The 18,894-nt window shown below is 41.8% G+C and overlaps 1 protein-coding gene across 1 annotated transcript; it reads left to right on the forward strand.

Annotated features, from left to right (window-relative positions):
* Positions 3,372–18,314, forward strand: NDUFB6 (NADH:ubiquinone oxidoreductase subunit B6). Its single transcript, XM_018051880.1, has 4 exons — positions 3,372–3,689; positions 7,196–7,288; positions 14,195–14,239; positions 18,137–18,314. The coding sequence occupies exons 1-4, from the start codon at positions 3,510–3,512 to the stop codon at positions 18,203–18,205; spliced, it is 387 nt and encodes a 128-aa protein (XP_017907369.1). The 5' UTR covers positions 3,372–3,509; the 3' UTR covers positions 18,206–18,314.

Here is an 18,894-nt window from a genome sequence, read left to right on the forward strand (position 1 = left end):
GACAGAATCCGTGGGGATTCTCCAGGCAAGAATACTGGAGTGGGTTGCCATGCCCTCCTCCAGAGGATCTTCCCAACCCAGATCTCTTGCATTGCAAGTGGATTCTTTACCGTCCGAGACACCAGGGAAGCCCAGGAATACTGGAGTGGGTATCCTATCCCTTCTCCAGGGGATCTTCCTGACCTAGGAATCGGACTGGGGTCTCCTGCATTGCAGGACGATTCTTTAGCAGCTGAGCTACCAGGAAAGCTCAATAAAGTATTTTAAAGCTAATGTATTTCCTTTTTATTTTTTAAAATATAATGCTATTGCAACTTCGCTCAGTTGTGTTTGACTCTTTCTTTGTGACCCCATGGGTTGTAGCCCACCAGATTCCTCAGTTCATGGAATTCTCCAGGCAATAATACTGGAGTTGGTTGTCATTTCCTTCTCCAGGAATATCTCTCTGGAGATATTCCCAACTCAGGAACAGAATCCCAGGTCTCTCACATTGCAGGCAGATTCTTTACCATCTGAGCTGCTAGAGAAGCCCTGTCTGGATGTACCACAGTTTATTTAACATTCACCTACTGAAGGACATCTTGGTTGCTTCCAAGTTTGGGCAAGTATAAATAAAGGTGCTGTAAATGTTTGTGGGCAGGTTTTTGTGTGGATGTAAGTTTCTGACTCCTTTGGTAAATACCAAAGAACAAAATTGCAGGATTTTAAGGTAAGAGAAAGTTTCATTTTGTAAGAAACCTCCAGTCTTCCAGAGTGGTGATAACTTTTTGCATTCCTACTAGCACTGGATGAGAGTTCCTGTTACTCCACATCCCTCTCCTGCAGCATTTCGTGTTGTCAGTGTTCCAAACTTTGGCACTTCTAATGGGTGTGTAGTGGCATTGTTTTAATTTGCACTTTCCTGATGACATATGATGTGGAGCATCTTCTCGTAAGCTTACTTTCCTTCTGTATACCTTCTTTGGTGAGGTGTCTGCTAAGATCTTTAGCCAGTTTTTAAATTGGGTTGTTTTCTTATTGCTGTTTCTCTTAATTCTATAGGTTCTCTCTCGCGCCTCCATATATTCTTTTAAAGAATCCGAGCTGCTTGTCTGAAGTTTCTACAAGTTAGATTTTTCATAATGTATTCATATCATTCTGATGTTATTCCTATGTTTCCTGTAAATGAGTGGTTAGATCTAGAAACTTGATCAGATTCAGGCTCCGTTTTTTGTTTAGCAAGACTCGTTCACAGGCAGTGAGGTAGTCTTCCACCAGGAGGCGCAGTGGCTCTCTGTCAAGGATGTCAACCTCTTGATCTGGGGATTGATTCATTAACAAACTAATGTTTGCAAAATAGTAATATTCTAACTATGCCATCTATTCTTCTTTTGCTAGGTTTTTGTGATTTTTTGAATAAATGTCTCCTTATCAACTATTTTGTTATTTAATGATTTATATAAAGAGGCCAGAAAAGTGCTTGATTTTTCCTCTGCTTATTAGTTTTCAAAATAATGAGTTGGTTCCCTAACACCCCATGGACTGGGGTCACAAAGAGTTCTACACGACTGAGCGACTTCACTTTCACGTTCGCTAACACCATCAAAAAGTGACCAGTAAGGTTTTTTTTTTTTAATCATAGTGAAAAAAAATCATGATTTTTTAAAATCATAAATCATTTTTTAAATCATGTATGTAAGTGTATCTGATATTTTTCATTCACCCACTGATCACCATACTTATTGATGCTCAAATCATTCCATCTTTGACCAGTGTAAGTCTGTTCAAGCTGTCTCCTCAATCATTTTGACACCACCCTATTAGTCTTTAAAAACCTCCCTGCCTTCAGCTAAGATAAGATGTTCCAGGCTTATTTTACATTTCCAACCCGAACCTGAAATTAGTTATTTCTCCAAAGTGATGGTTTTCAAAGTGTGATTGGGGAGCCCCTGGGCGTCCCTGTGATCCTATCATGGGGTTTGTGTGGTCACAATTATTTTCATAAAAATACTAAGATGCTATTTGCTCTTTTAAACTCTCTTTATCTCACAAATACATACAGAGTTTCCCATGGTTACATGATGTATGATATGATTATTGAATGTAGAAGCAGCTATAAGAATTCTGCTGTCATTTATTAAGCCAGACATTAGAAAAATTTACAATGGTACTCTTCTAAGTAGTTTTTGTTAACAGATTTTTTTTAATTTTTTCCATGTTTTAATTTCTAATGCACTAAACATCAATAGATATAACCCACATCAATAATCTCTTTGGGGCTCTCTCACAATTTTAAGAATTTAAAGAGATTTAGGGAACAAAATGTTTTGAGAACAACTACTCTAAGGAGTCTTGGTTCCTTTTAATTGAAGACAGTATCTAGAGATCACAATCTAGGAGCTAGAGATATTCATGGTTACTGGGTTGGCCATAGTCCCTAGGCCGTTTCATAGGCAAATTTATATATAACATTACTACTGTCCTCCCTTTTTTGGATAAAAGGTACTATGTACACTTCTCTCCACGTAGCTTTTTTCCCACTGAACAATATTATGTTTCTAGGAACTCACTTCATTGCGTTCGTTTACAATTTATTCAACTAGCCATTTGTTGAGGAATTTCCATATTTTATTATATATGGTGCTGCAGTAAACAAATTTGCAATAGTACTTGTACTATTTACTAATAGAACAATAGTACTTTTACTACTATATCTTTAGGACAGAATTCTAGAAATGAGAATACCGGATCAAAGGGTGAATGTGTACAACTCTGCTATATATTGAGATTCTTTTTACTTCTACAGTACAGATGAAGGAAGGCTTCCCCCAGTGGCTCAGCTGCAAAGAATCCGCCTGCAGTGCAGACCCCAGGGTCAGGAAGATTTCCCTGGAGAAGGGTATGGCAACTCACTCCAGTATTCTTGCCTGGGAAATCCCATGGACAGAGAAGCCTGGCCGGCTACAGTCCAAGGGGTCGCAAAAGAGTCAGACACGACTTAGCAACTAAACAATAACAGCAACAGATGAAGCAACAGACTGAGACGGCTGCTCAGGGTCACTTTTCCAGTCACTGACAAAAGACTTAATGTCTCCACACACTCTGTAGGTCACAGGAAGAGAAAATTCTAAGGTGGGAGAGCAAATACAGCATTTAACACTTGGACGTCACATTCATTGAGTCACATATTCTCATTCTTCCAATATCCAGCACACCAGTTCTTCCTTAACAGAACCTCTAGTCCTCCGACCTCTCATACCCTTCAGGTAACTAAGCGGACCGCGGCCCCCGCCCCCGCCGCTTCCGGTAGTTTGGACCAGTACAGCCGGCGAGGTGTGCAGGGCTTTGCGCATGCCCAGCCACTACGCGCAGGTTGGAGTCGCTCGGGGGCAGGAGCAGAGTGACGTTACAACTGCGCGCCGCTCCCAAGCGTCCTCGCAAGGTCGCTTTGCAGAGCGGGAGCGCGCGTAAGTGACAAGACCCTGGTTCGGGTGCGCGCCGACTCCTGCTGCCTTGGTATCAGCAGCGACATGTCGGGGTATACGCCCGACGAGAAACTGCGGCTGCAGCAGCTGCGAGAGCTAAGAAGGCGATGGCTGAAAGATCAGGAGCTGAGCCCCCGGGAACCGGTGCTGCCTCCGCAGAGGGTGTCGCCTGTGGAGCGATTCTGGAATAAATTTTTGCAAGACGGAGCTCTCTGGAAGAACGTGGTGAGTGACCGCCCTCCCCAGCCCCCACCCACTCTCGTCCCATCGCAGTCCACGGCCTGGCTGCTGAGACAACCTGTTCGCTATAGCCGCGTTAAGGACTAACTCGCTCTGCCCCCGGAAGTTCCCCAAGGGAGAGTCAGGTTCAGTCGAGACTTAGGCTTGTCTCGGACTCCCTCTGGTCCCAAGAGTCATGCGCTGGAAGTCAGGAGTTCGGAGCTTGTGTGGCTTTGGGATTGTCTTGCCCTTTGTCTCTCAAGTGTGATGAGAAGGAGGCGAATCTTTGCCTAGATTATACAGGACGCTACAGGTTTGGCTTTCTTTTGACTGGGGAAACTTTTCCTCAGAAGGATGGCCAAGGATTCACTAGAGTTAAAATTCAGTGATTTTAGTATCCAAGCACACTTGTGTGATTTTTGAGGTTGAGATTACACAGACCAACTAACACTACACTCGACTACCGGAAAGCAGGATAATCCTCTAGCTGGTAATGCAGCTCCATGTTAATTACTGTAAAAGAAGAGGTCCTGTTGATATGCTGTTGATAGCTGTGAAAAGAAGAGAAGCGAAAAGCAAAGGAGAAAAGGAAAGATACACTCATTTGAATGCAGAGTTCCAAAGAATAGCAAGGAGAGATAAGAAAGCCTTCCTCAGTGGTCCCTGCAAAGAAATAGAGGAAAACAATAGAATGGGAAAGACTAGAGATCTCTTCAAGAAAATTAGTGATACTAAGGGAACATTTCATGCAAAGATGGGCTCAATAAAGGACGGAAATAGTATGGACCTAACAAAAGCAGAAGATATTAAGAAGAGGTGGCAGAATACACAGAGGAACTGTACAAAAGGGATCTTCACGACCCAGATAATCACGACGGTGTGATCACTCACCTAGAGCCAGACATCCTTGAATGTGAAGTCAAGTGGGCCTTAGGAAACATCACTATGAACAAAGCTCGTGGAGGTGATGGAATTCCAGTTGAGCTATTTCAAATCCTAAAAGATGATGCTGTGCCAGCAAATTTGGAAATCTCAGCAGTGGCCACGGGATTGGAAAAGCTCAGTTTTCATTCCAATCCCTAAGAAAGGCAATGCCAAAGAATACTCAAACTACTGCACAATTGCACTCTTCTCACTTGCTAGTAAAGTAATGCTCAAAATTCTCCAAGCCAGCTTCAACAATATGGGAACCATGAAATTCCAGATGTTCAAGGTGGTTTTAGAAAAGGCAGAGGAACCAGAGATTAAATTGCCAACATCCGCTGGATCATCGAAAAAGCAAGAGAGTTCCAGAAAATCGTCTACTTCTGCTTTCTGGACTATGCCAAAGCCTTTGACTGTGTGGATCACAATAAACTGTGGAAAATTCTTCAAGAGATGGGAATACCAGACCACCTGTCCTGCCTCTTGAGAAATCTGTATGCAGGTCACGAAACAACAGTTAGAACTGGGCGTGGAACAACAGACTGGTTCCAAATTGGGAAAGGAGTACGTGAAGGCTGTATATTGTCACCCTGTTTATTTAACTTATATGCAGAGTACATCATGAGAAACGCTGGGCTGGATGAAGCCCGAGCTGTATTCGAGATTGCCAGGAGAAATATCAAAACCTCAGATATGCAGATGACACCACTCATATGGCAGAAAGTGAAGAGGAACTAAAAAGCCTCTTGATGAAAGTGAAAGAGGAGAGTGAAAAAGTTGGCTTCAAGCTCAACATTCAGAAAACGAAGATCATGGCATCTGGTCCGATCACTTCATGGGAAATAGATAGGGAAACAGTGGAAACAGTGTCAGATTTTATTTTGGGGGGGCTCCAAAATCACTGCAGATGGTGACTGCAGCCATGGAATTAAAAGACGCTTACTGCTTGGAAGGAAAGTTATGACCAACCTAGACAGCATATTAAAAAGCAGAGACATTACTTTGCCAAAAAGGTCCGTCTAGTCAAGACTATGGTTTTTCCGGTAGTCATGTATGGACGTGAGAGTTGGCCTAAAAAGAAAGCTGAGTACCGAAGAATTGATGTTTTTGAACTGTGGTGTTGGAAAAGACTCTTGACAGTCCCTTGGACTGCAAGGAGATCCAACCAGTCCATCCTGAAAGAGATCAGTCCTGAGTGTTCATTGGAAGGACTGATGCTGAAGCTGAAACTCCAATACTTTGGCCACCTGATGCAAAGAGCCGACTCATTTGAAAAGACCTTGATGCTGGGAAAGATTGGAGGTGGGAGGAGAAGGGGACGACAGAGGATGAGGTGGTTGGATGGCATCACCGACTTGATGGACATGAGTTTGAGTCAACTCCGGGAGTTGGTGATGGACAGGGAGGCCTGGCATGCTGCAGTCCATAGGGTTGCAAAGAGTCAGACACGACTGAGTGACTGAACTGAACTGAACTTCCTTAACCACCAATGTGTACATTTAACACATTCTTTTGTTTTAGAATGGCATTCCTGGGCTTTACTCTGCAGAAAATCATTCAAGTGTTGTCTTTATTTTCGGGGTCTCTTCACATTTTCTTGAAGCTGTTGTTAAATCACATCAGTTATGGGTGATGAATACTGTATCTCAGAATTCCTTGGGACTTTGCCTAAAAATAGTGGTAATAAGTAACACTTGGGTGCTTACTTTGTGCCTGGCACTTTTATGTGTGTTAAAACTTAAGTTTTTACTGCTGTAATGTAGAAAACTTTTCTCATCCTCATTGTGAATGTGTGGAAGTGGAGACCTACAAAAATTCAGTGATTTACCCATGGTCACAGGGCTAGTAATTGAAGGAGTTCACTTTGAAATCCATGTGTATCTACTTTCTTACTGTGCTACAAAGTCTGGTGCAAATTTTTCAAAGAATGTATTCAGTGCAAATGTATGGTGGTAAAATTCAACCCTCCTCCCCTCTCCCACTTTGTATCTCTGATATTACTCACTGGCAGCCACTGATTGAAAGTTGACAGCCAGTGATTTAAGGAAATAATCGTTTGTTGAAATCTGTCTTACCTTACTTAGAGTTAACGTTTTCTTCCATAATCATATCTCTTATAGCACTTATAACTAGATTATCCATTCCCTGAAAGGATAGGTCTCTTTCACTGAAATTGGCTGCCATGGAAAAACTCCACTTTTAGCTGTCTTTTGCCTTTCTTTTTAAAAACAACGTGTGTTTAAAGGCACCTCAAAGTGAGCTTAGGCCACCCTTATCCCAGTAGGTAAAACATTCTTTTTCCAGCATTAGTGTACTCAAGGTTGTCCAACCTACACGTGGAATGATACAAATGGTGTTGATCATGCATATCTGAAGTTAATAAACCAGGGAGATGACTTTACCTGAAAATTCTGTAGTTTTGATTACTCTGGTTAAATCAGTTTTTAATGCCATATTTTATCATAAATTTATATTAAGGATATTTTAGAAGTCTTTTTAAAGGCATACATCTATGCATATATTACTGTAGTTTGGCAAAAAAAAAAGTGAGAAATCTATTTATTTCATGTATTTTTTTTCTCCCCCAGATCTATAAGACATACCGACACAGTGTCTTTGCTTTTACTCATGTACTTATTCCTGTCTGGATTATTCATTATTATCTCAAGTATCATGTGACTGTAAGTATGCTTTAAGTATGTGTTTTTCAGAATTTATTTATTTTGAACAATACTTGTTTATTTAAGTGTATTTGACTGCGCTGGGTCTTTGTTGCTGTGGGCAGGCTTTCTCTAGGTGCAGCGAGTGGGGGCTGCTCTCCATTGCAGTGCACTGGCTTCTTGTGGTGGTGGCTTCTCTTGTTGTGAAGGACAGGCTCCAGGGCAGTGGGCTCAGTAGTTGTAGCACATAGGCTAAGTTGCCCCCTGGCAACTGGGATCTTCCCCGGCCAGGGTTGGAACTTGTGTCCCTGGCATTGACAGGCAAATTCATAACTACTGGATCACCAGGGAAATCCCAGAAGATACTGTTAATATTGCACAAAGTAATTTCCTCTAGGGGTTTGCCTTACCCTCTTCTACTTAGTTGAAATAATCTGCCACTGATAACTTGGTCTTGAATTACTTTGAATCTTTTCAGTAGACGGCTTAATGAAACTTAACTAATGCATGGTTTTTCAGAAAGTTAATTTTTTGAAATAATTGTATTTGTTTATTATTTTTGGTGGTGCTGGGTCTCCATTGCTACACGGGCTTTTCTCGCGGGGGCGTTTTCTAGTTGCAGCATGCAGGCTTCTCATTGCAGCGGCTTCTCTTGTTGCAGAGCACAGCCTTGAGGGTGCGCATGCTTCAGTATTTGTGATGCACGGGCATCCCCGCAGCATGTAGGATCTTCCCCGATCAGGGATCGAATCCATGTCTCCTGCAGTGGCAGGCTGATGCATTTAACACAGAGCCACTAGGAATGTCCCAGAAAATTTAATCTTTATATTAGTTGGTTACAACTTGAATCGTATTTCCTCATAGAAATGATGTTTTAATGATCAGGAATGTAGTTGACCTAATAATACTGGTGCAAAATTAGGGTCCTGAGTCTGGAAAGGAGAACAGAATTTCTGCTCCTTTTTTATTGAGCACAGATCTGATATAAGATAGAATTCAAAATGGATAAAGGTCTTTGTCATCATTTCCTTTTCCTTTGTTCTATCTGGTTTTTCACAACTTACTTTCTTTAGAATTCAGTGTGTCCAGAACATTTGCATGTGATGATTGAACTCAGCCTGTTGCCTTATTTTAAAGGTTCAGGATACCTTGGTGGGGGCTCTCCTGGTGGCACTAGCGGTAAAGAACCTGCCTGCCAATGCTGGAGACATGAGACACAGGTTTGATCCCTGGGTCAGGAAGATCCCCCAGAGGAGGGCACGGCAGCCCACTCTAGTATTCTTGCCTGGAGAATCCCATGGACAGAGGAGCCTGGTGTGGGCTACAGTCCATAGGGTCGCAAAGAGTTGGACACGACTGAAGCGACTTAGCACAGCATACCTTGGTGTAGGGTATTAGATCCCAGGCATGGTGAGGAAAGAGTACATTTCAGGGAGTGGAATGGAAGAAGAGTGGTGATAGTTGCCTGCCCAGCGTGGAGTCTTATAACCCAAAGAGTGAGGAGGATATTCTTGTACCCAGTGATGAATGTTAGGTCCTGAATGGGTGGGGGGTTGGGGGTTGATGAGTATACCTGTTTGGATAGCTGCAGGAGCAGCAACCTGGGGTAGGAGATTGGAACCTAAGCATGGAGAGGAGGACATCAGGGAGAAGTGTGGTTTGGGGCAGTGATAGAGTTGGCAAGCCAGAGTAAAGTGTCAGAACCTGAATGAGGTAAGGAGGTTATTTATACTGGAAAGTGGTGGTGGTGATGATAGGAGGTTGGTTTTATGCGTGTTGAATTCTATGTGGCAGGCAGTGAGAAGCTTTCCACTTTTAAATAGGAGAGTGAGTTGATAAAGTGATATACAGTAAGTCTCCTACATATGAATGAATTCCATTCTGAGAGCACATTCATTAAATCCAGTTGTTTTTTTTTTAAGTCAAACCAAGTTAGCCTAGGTACCCAACTAACACAGTGGTCTATGAAGTACTGTACTGTAATAGGTTTATAGTACTTTTCACACAAATAATACATAAAAGTGACAGTGAACAACAAAAGTACCTTGAAAAGTACAGGAGTACAGTATAACAGCTGACATACAGGGGCTGGCATCAGGTGAATGAGTAAGGAGTTACTAACTGGAGGAGGGGGAGGGGTGGAAGATGATAGGGCTGAAGGATTATCAGCAATAGGAGATGGAGGGCAAGCTGCGATTTCACTCAGGCCTTAGGTGATTGGACATGCAGACACATTTACATCTTTGAAATTTTGTAACTTGAAGGTTTGTGTGTAGGAGGCTTGATCTGTTTTGGAAACAATGACTTTATTTTCTTGGGCTCAAAAATCACTGCAGACTCCTTGGAAGAAAAGCTGTGACCAACCTAGATAGCATATTAAAAAGCAGAGACATTACTTTGCCAACAAAGGTCCGTCTAGTCAAAGCTATAGTTTTTCCAGTAGTCATGTATGGATGTGAGAGTTGGACCATAAAGAAAGCTGAGCACTGAAGAATTGATGCTTCTGAACTGTGGTATTGAAGAAGACTCTTGAGAGTCCCTTGGACTGCGAGGAGATCCAACCAATCAATCCTAAAGGAAATCAGTCCTGAATATTCATTGGAAGGACTGATGCTGAAGCTCCAGTACTTTGGCCACCTGATGCAAAGAACTGACTCACTAGAAAAGACCCTGATGTTGGGAAAGAGTGAAGACAGGAGGAGAAGGGGATAACAGAGGATGAGATGGTTGGATGGCATCACCGGCTCAATGGACAAGAGTTTGAGCAAGCTCTGGGAGTTGGTAATGGACAGAGAAGCCTGGCATGCTGTAGTCCATGGGGTCGCAGAGAGTCGGCCACAACTGAGCGACTGAACTGAGCTCATCTATTTAGGAAAACATAAAAACGTAGAACTGTAGGGCGAGTTGGAGGGAGGAAAGTACCGATGTCAGGCAAATCAGCAGAGGCTGTTGCAGTTTACTAGATGTTAGCTGATGAGAATCTGATTAGGGCAGAGATAATAGGAATGAAAAAGTAGTGAGCCAGAAGATACTTTTTAAATAAATAACCCAAGGTGGGGATGAAATAAAATTTCCCAGTCATTTTGACTCTAAAATTCTTAGCCTTGAAAGTTCAGGGAAGCAAAATTTGCCACTTTGCAATGTCTCTTTGGCATGCAGATTAAAATGACATGCTGCTACTGCTAAGTCACTTCAGTCGTGTCCGACTCTGTGCGACCCCACAGATGGCAGCCCACCAGGCTCACCCATCCCTGGGATTCTCCAGGCAAGAGTATTGGAGTGGGGTGCCATTGCCTTCTCTGAAAATGACATAAGCCACTCCCATTATGTTTCTGTTGGACAGTGTTAGACAAGAGATAGAGCTTCCCTGGTGGCTCCGATGGTGAAGAATGTGCCTGCAATGCAAGAGACCCCGGTTTAGTCCCTGGGTCAGCATGATCCCCTGGAGAATCCCCTGGAAAAGGGAATGGCTACCCACTCCAGTATTCTTGTCTGGAGAAATTCCATGGACAGAGGAGCCTGGCGGGCTAGTCTATCAGGTCACAAGAATTGGTCAAGACTGAGCAACTAACACTTTCACTAACTTCTTAAAATAACGTAGATTAGAAGACCTGTTCCAAGAACGGAACTATCACCATAGATAACTATAATATGAACTCTAGATGTGGTAGACAGGAAGGAACCTAGCAAAGGCTATTGAAATCCCCTACTGTGTCCCATCGTCTCTCATGGTCCAGCAGATGTTTGTTTCCCAAATTTTTGCTTTTCCATCTCCATGTGAATTGCCTTCCTCTCCAATTAAGTCCCAAACACTTACTCCTGGCGTCTGCTTTTGCTTTTAGCCTAAGATGGTATTTAACTCATTTGGGGAGTTACTTGGTTCTCCTGGGTCTCTCCGATGTGTAGATGTTACTGAATTTTGTTTGCTTTTCTCCTATTAATCTATCTCATGTCAACTTAATTCTTAGACCAACCAGCAGAGCCTAGAAAGGTAAAGGAAAATTTCTTCCTCCACACTAACGTTCTAAGTAGGACTTTGTAAAGGAGGGCTTTCTGGAATGGGGAGGAAGTAAGTTTGCTTAGGCGCACGTGCTGCCCTGTCAGTGTCCGTGGCAGTCTGAGTGGACATGGGCTGTCTTACATGGTAGAAACATGAGATGAGTGGAGGCCAGTGGGAATGAGGAGTTAGGGGTTAGTGTTTCACTTTAGAAACCAACAGAAAATCTTTCTTCAGCCACTACAAGGGGGCAAACAATGTATGGCTAAGGTCAGAGTGTAGTTTACATTTCTGTCACTGATGAGCTTAGACAAAGTTTTATATTCATGTTCACTTACACATCCACAGCCCGCTTTATATCATGATGGTGGTGGTTTAGTCACTAAGTCTTGTCCAACTCTTGTGACACTATGGACTGCAGTGCACCAGGCTCTTCTGTCCATGGGAATCTCCAGGCAAGATTACTGGGGTGGGTTGCCATTTCCTTCTCCAGAGGATCTTCCCAACCCAAGAATCAAACCTGGGTCTTCTGCACTGCAGGCAGATTCTTTACTGACTGAGCTATGAGGGTAGCCTTGTATCATTATACCTCTTATTTTTTTCAGTGTCTTAACATGCAGGACCCTAGAGAAGAAAAAAATGTTACTGTCTGTGAAATTTTTTTAAAACATCTAAGAGTGGTTTTTATGTGCAGGAATAACTGTTCCAGTTACCCGAAATATAAATTAATATTCAATTTCTTAGTTTCAAATTTAAAACCTTTTCTTAATTTTTTAAATTCAATTTTAAAATTCTGTTAACTAGATATACATCTAGTAAAATATGAACAGTCTCTTTTCTTTGTTCTTATTATCTTTGGATAATTCAAATTGTATTTCCATAAAACAATTCCACTTACAAACATCATCAAATTCTCTTCAATGTTTTAAGCTGAATTTGTATATTTTATATATTCAGTTTTATTTTTAAGTATTTATGACAGGGGTCCCAACCTCAGGACCAGCCTCCAGGTTCTAATGCCTAATGATCTGAGATGGAGCCGATGTAATAATAAGAGAAATAAAGTGACAGTGAATGTAATGTGCTTGAATCATCCTGAAACCACTCCCCGCCTCACCGCCCCAGGAAAAATTATCTTCCAGGAAACTGACTCCAGGTGCCAAAAATGTTGGGGACTGCTGAATTTTACAGGACACGTGAATGACCCTTAAAAGGAAAATCTTTTTAAATTTAAAATTCACACATCTAAATGCATTTTAACTAGAATCCTTATTAAATTTGACATTTACCTGTTTATACCCTGGCTTAATTTACCTTGTCATAGCTATGTTTAACTGAATATTTCTAGGATGGAAAAAATACTTATCTCCTCAGAGAAAAAGATTTTAACTACCTGCAGTTTCTAGGTTGAGAATTTGAGCCATTAATATGGGGGCTTATCTGAGGAATTCATACTTCCAGATGATTTTTCCTGGACAGATGGACATAATTAAAGGCTTTGTGTCAGTAGATGTCCACAGGCCTCTCCTTTACTTTATTCTTTCTCTTGGTTTGGGTAGGCCTGCATCCTCAGTACTGTTACAGCCAGTTCACTTCAGCTAATACCTTTATGCTGCATTAAACTGAACATTCTCTGTGAAGATATTTCAGTATCTTCTTGCCTCTGGCTGCAGTTTTGAGAGACATTTGAATGTCCTCACATTGTTTCATGAGTTTCTCTCCTGCTTTTGGTTCCAATTTGCCTAAGTCTTACATCATGCCAATAATCTTTTAAATGTTTGGTGTGGTATCTTGTACAGATGTGTGTGCTTAATAGTACGTTTACTTAGCACTTCCTGTGTGCAAGGCACTGCTCTAAACACTGTAGGGATACAGCACTGAGCAAGGCAGATTGAGTCCCTGTCTTCACGAAATGTTTGTTCTAGTCTTGGAGACTGGCAGTAAAGAGATAAGCAAATGTTGTAAGTTAATGTTACAGCAGGTGGTTAAGTCTGTAGAAGAAAAACTTAAGGGTAGAAGACTAGAGAATGACAGGGACTGCTATTCAAATTAAGCTTCTTTGAGGAAATGCTCTTTGAAAAACGTTAGTGAACTGGGGATATGGAGAAAAGCGTTTCAGGCAGAGGAATCATGAAGTGGGAGGGTTCTGAGGCACAAGCAGGCCCCACAGAGTGTACTAACGCAGACGAGCCCCTGCAAGTACAGTGCAGGCGGTGGGGTGGGGCAGGTAGCATGAGATCAGAGAGCTGGCCAAGGACGCTGGCTTTTTTTCCTTAAGAATTATGAAAGTTGAGCAGAGGAGTGATGCATCTCAATCACTGTAGGAACTTCCATGGTGGTCCATTGGTTAGGACTCTGAGCTCCCAACGCAGAGGGCCTAGGTTCGATCCTTGGTCAGGGAGCTAGATCCCATATGCTGCAGCTAAGAGCCCGCATGCCACAACTAAAGACCCTGCGTGCTGCAACTAAGACCCAGTGCAGCCAAGTAAATATTAAAAAAAAAATCACTCTACTCTTTCTGCAGTGTGGAGAGTAGACGGTAGGAGAGCACACGCAGAAGCCAAGAGACTAGTAGGTGAAAAAATGGTAGCAGCTTGGACGAGGGTAGTAGTATATTAGAAGTGGTGAGAAGCTCTTAGATTCAGGATAAATCCTCAAGGGGGAGTCAGCAGGATCTGCCAAGCAGTCAGGGTTTTTGGCCTTTGTAACTAGGAGAATGAAAGTGCCGTTGCAGAGATAGGGAATAGTTTGGGGCTGAGGGATGTTAAGTGATGGGCCTGGTTAAGTTTGCAATGCCTGTTTGATCAAGTAGATCTTGAGTAAATAATTGAATGTATGAGCCTGAAGCTTAGTAAAAGTTTGGGATATGATCGATGTATTTTAGAAAAAACTCTAAAACCATAATTAACAGAGAATTACTTTTATTGCAGACAAAACCATATACCATCGTTGAAAAGAAGCCCAGAATATTTCCAGTAAGTCTTAAAACATCTATTTTCTCTTTTGCTTATATTTCTCTCTCCCTTCCCAAATGATCATTAGACTAAAATTCTTCTTGCTGAAAGTTTTAAGTACCTATTGCATACTCTTAAAAAAAAAAAGAAAAAAGGAGGAAATAGCGTGATGTACCAATTGGAGTTAAACCTGGGACATGGGCACATTCTCTTCACTCTGGCTGTAAAACTTGTGTGACTTTCGTAGTCCTAAAGTGAATTGAAAGTCCCAATAGTTGTTCACTGGTGCCCTGTTTCATGTGGGTTAAGGATTTAGGGCACTGTCCTGAGCAGACACCTGGGCATTGCAAGAGCAACTGAATTCTTCTTCTATTATTTCCAAACTTATTATCATTTCCTGTGATAGTTTGACCATAGCCTCTCCATATGTGAATTTAAAATGTTATTGTGTGCTTTAAATTGTACACTGTGGATATGTAGGCTATAAACCTAATTTAAAATGATTCTTTTTACCATTAAAAGGTTACTTATTAGTCAGTTGGTATTTTGCTGGCTGTTCATGAGGTTATTGTTTAGCAGAGTCAAATACATGTTATGTTCTTTTCCCATTTCTAGTCACAGATAATGAATTAATTACCATCAATCTCTAAGTTATGTACTTCTAGAAAAAAAAACTGTAGATTCTTGCTTCCATCAGATGACATAGTCACAATAATCCATTGACAACTGCAGTCGAAGGGAATTTTAGGGAGAACCACCAAAATTGGCTAACTCTTCCAGCTGGAATTCTGCTTTAGGAAATAGGAGATTTCTTCTGTATTTGTGTATAACTGGTGTTTGTCAGTGCCCAGCTCAGTTCAGTTCAGTCGCTCAGTTGTGTGCGACTCTTTGTGACCCCATGAATTGCAGCACGCCCGGCCTCCCTGTCCATCACCATCTCCCGGAGTTCACTCAAACTCACGTTATCGAGTTGGTGATGCCATCCAGCCATCTCATCCTCTGTTGTCCCCTTCTCCTCCTGCCCCCAATCCCTCCAGCATCAGAGTCTTTTCCAATGAGTCAGCTCTTTGCATGAGGTGGCCAAAGTACTGGAGTTTCAGCTTTAGCATCATTCCTTCCAAAGAACACCCAGGGCTGATGTCCTTTAGAATGTACTGGTTGGATCTTCTTGCAGTCCAAGGGACTCTTAAGAGTCTTCTCCAACACCACAGTTCAAAACCATCAATTCTTCAGTTTGCCTCATTTATCTTGCTGGTTTCAACCAGTTAGATAATTTATTTATTCTTCCATTTATATGTTTGTTATGTATTTTGCCATTACTGTTTGAAGGGAAAGGAGGAGGATCTCTTTAGAAGACCAGTATTTTTTGCTACTGTGGTTCTTTCCTGTTTCTGTACCACTGACCCATTTGAGAAGTTGCCCCTTTGAGGACCTAAGAGTGCTCATCTGTACATACCTTGGAATAGGATAGACAGTAAGAAATAAACCCCCAAATCACAGTGGCTTACCAAAAGTTTATTTCCTGTTGATATAACAGACTAGTATAGATCAATTATAGTTAGGCCATTGAGAATATGCAGCTCCAAGATCACAGGGTTGAATATCTCAGAGGATGATTTTAAGGTCTGAGCTTGGATGTAGCCTACATCAATCACTTCTATTCAAGTCCTGTTGGCCAGGACTTATTCTCATGGTCCCAGATATCTTTGTGCTTTTTTGTATTTCCCAGCTTCCCATACCTGGAGTTTCTGCCACAATCTATCTTTCTAGTCAACAAATGGCTCTCTGCTTCCTTCTTCCCACACACGTAACACAAGACTTTTTCCTTGGGAGAAACCCCAAGATCCCATTCCATCAATGCAACCTGAGACTGCCAGATGAGGCACAGTAATATCTGTCAGGGTTAATCTTAGAGATTCTTCTCTTAGAGACTTGAGGATCAATGACAAGTGAACTGTATCCCTTGTCCCCCCAATCACACCCATTATTCAACAGTGGAATGTGGACAGTGTAGCAGTCCCTTGGTTCTGAAACCCCACTGGTCAAACACTGTGAAGACTCCTAACCCCTGTGTGTGGGAAGTTACTTGAATGGGACTGATTTTGCTTCCGGAGGAAACACTTTTGTTCATTGTTCTTCCTGACTCCTGGCGGGGGAGCGCCATGGAGGCGCATCCTTTATTTTCCTTTATCAATCTAGACCACATCTAAAATGAGGACTGGGAAATATGCCCTTCTTAGGGTTGTACAGCCTTTAAAGTCTACCTCAGGTTCACAGAAGGTTGAGGGCCAGAGAAAACAATCGCAGGCTTTTGTTTCGTATGTTTGGTTTCTTAGACCATCTAGTTCTCACAATTGGCAGGCACGGAAAGAAAAACCTGGTAGAAGTGTATGTGCTTCTAGTCAGTCCCACCTGCCAGTATCTGTGGTTTGTACACATAGTTACCAGGTTCTTTCATTGCATTGTCCTCACCCTGCCGCCTCTCTACTCAGTGGCAGCCCTATGTGGAAGCCACTGAAACATACTGTGGCTCAAAGGCTACCTTGGCTTCAGTCTGATCTTTGCATGGTGCTGGGTCCCTGTGTTTACTCAGCTTTATGGGCTTCTCAGAATCTTCTCAGTGTTAGCTCCTACTCTTTAGAGATTCAGAAACAATCCATCTGATTTTCTAATATTGCATGGTCCTGAATTTTTAGATTCTTATTTTTATTTCTCTTCTCAAATCAGCCACTTCTTACCTGGGCTTACATTTCTTAAAGTACATTCCTAAGGCAGCCATTAGTGTACTGGTTAAACCCATACTATAACTTTTTTCCAGGTACTTCTCCTAGAACCTCTAAGTTATTGGTGCTTCTAAGTGATTAGTGCCTTTTGTTTCCATCTATTAGCCTCCAGTGCCCATGGCTTGAAGCCAGACTGCTAAGCCAGTGCCATGTAGATAAATTTTTATTACAGCAGCATTCATAGAAGTTCAGGTTATTAATTTCTGTGTAAGGGTAAAGCTAGCTGTGGTAACAGGTTTTCCCCAAAATGTATACTGGCTTACACTAATACAAGTTTATAGTCCTGAGCAACCAGGACAGGGAATGGCAGGTGGTGATGGGATAATTCTGCCCTACTCAGTCAATTCATGGACTGTCGGGCTTATGGAATCTGCTATCTTAAACAGAGAGCTGAAATTAAAGCTAAGTACTTTGCCTAAAATTATACAGCTTGTCAGTGGAAGGTTCCAGAATTCACACTACTTGGTTCTAGCTTTGAAGTCCCTTCCTGTTCTGTGACACAGGCTGTATCTAGGTTTGGAAAGTTAGAAAGACAGCTGGACCAGCTACCTAGGCAAAGTTTGCAGGTCTGTCTTTAATATCTGTTCTGAGCCAAACAGTAAACTGGTGGCTGCCTACCATATTTAGTTGCTGGGAATATATACCACCTTGTATTGAAGTGATGGAGAAGGAAATGGCAACCCACTCCAGTATTCTTGCCTGGAGAATCCCATGGACAGAGGAGCCTGGTGGGCTACAGTCCAGGGGGTTGCAAAGAGTCGGACACGACTGAGCGACTTCACTTTCTTTCTTTCTTTCTTTCTTTCTATTGAAGTGAAGCTGTTTCCCTACAACTTCTTTCTAGGGCTTCTCCTATTTTCTGGGGCCAAGCAAATAAAGGTCATCCTTCTGTCACTTTGTAAAGACAACTTTCATGTTCTTTGTGGTTGTTTGGTTCGAGTAAAACTTCCCCTATTTGTTCCTTATTCCTTAAGATTTTGGATACTGCTTTCTTATCTTCAGACAGCTTCTATTCTACCTATGTTATTTTTAAAGTTTGAATGCCAGAACTGAGCTAAGTTTTCCAGATGAGCTCAGAGGGGAACTGTTACCTCTGCTGACAAGATTTATCACTAATGCACCTTTGTTTTTCTAGGGTGATACAATTCTGGAGACTGGAGAAGTAATCCCACCCATGAAAGAATTTCCTGATCAACATCATTGAAGATTACTTTAAAATTTCAAAGGTGTATGAGCCTAAGTTTGTTGCTACATTACCAACTTATTGAAAGTATTTTCTGGAAAAGTAATAAAATTTACTCACATATGTGTCATCTGTTTCTTCCCAGCCTATGCCATTCTCTCTGTACAATTTGAGACTGAATTATCTAACAATAAGTAAAAACTGGACAGGCTAAATAAAAATAATATGGTCAGTCACCTACTTTTTCTGGCCATTTTTAGTCTGGAAAACAGAAGGTAGAAAATTGTTTAGTCACATGACAGTTTTTTCTTACACTGTACTTAATCTAGTTGATGTGAAGGTATACAACGGAATGAAATGTTGCAATAAAAATAAGAACAGAAATTACAGCACACTTTGTTTTAACGGCTTTCTGGAGACACTGCAGAAGTATTTTAGAAACTCTAGATCAAAAGACTGTCAGATTTACTTTGCTTTGTTATCCTTCCTCGTGTTCTTTTCCTTCAGCTCTTTTTGAACTGTAGCTCGCCAGGCTCCTCTCTCCGTGGAATTCTCCCGGCAAGTGTATTGGACCGGGTTGCCGTTCCTGCTCCAGGGAATCTTCCCCACCTAAGGATGGAACTGGTGTCTCCTGCATTAGCAGACAGATTCTTTAGAAGTGCATCACCTAAGATCCTTGTGCTTTGTTATATGAGAACCTAAAAGACAAA

Source organism: Capra hircus, chromosome 8 (genome assembly GCF_001704415.2).
Source record: "Capra hircus breed San Clemente chromosome 8, ASM170441v1, whole genome shotgun sequence".
NCBI lineage: Eukaryota > Metazoa > Chordata > Mammalia > Artiodactyla > Bovidae > Capra > Capra hircus.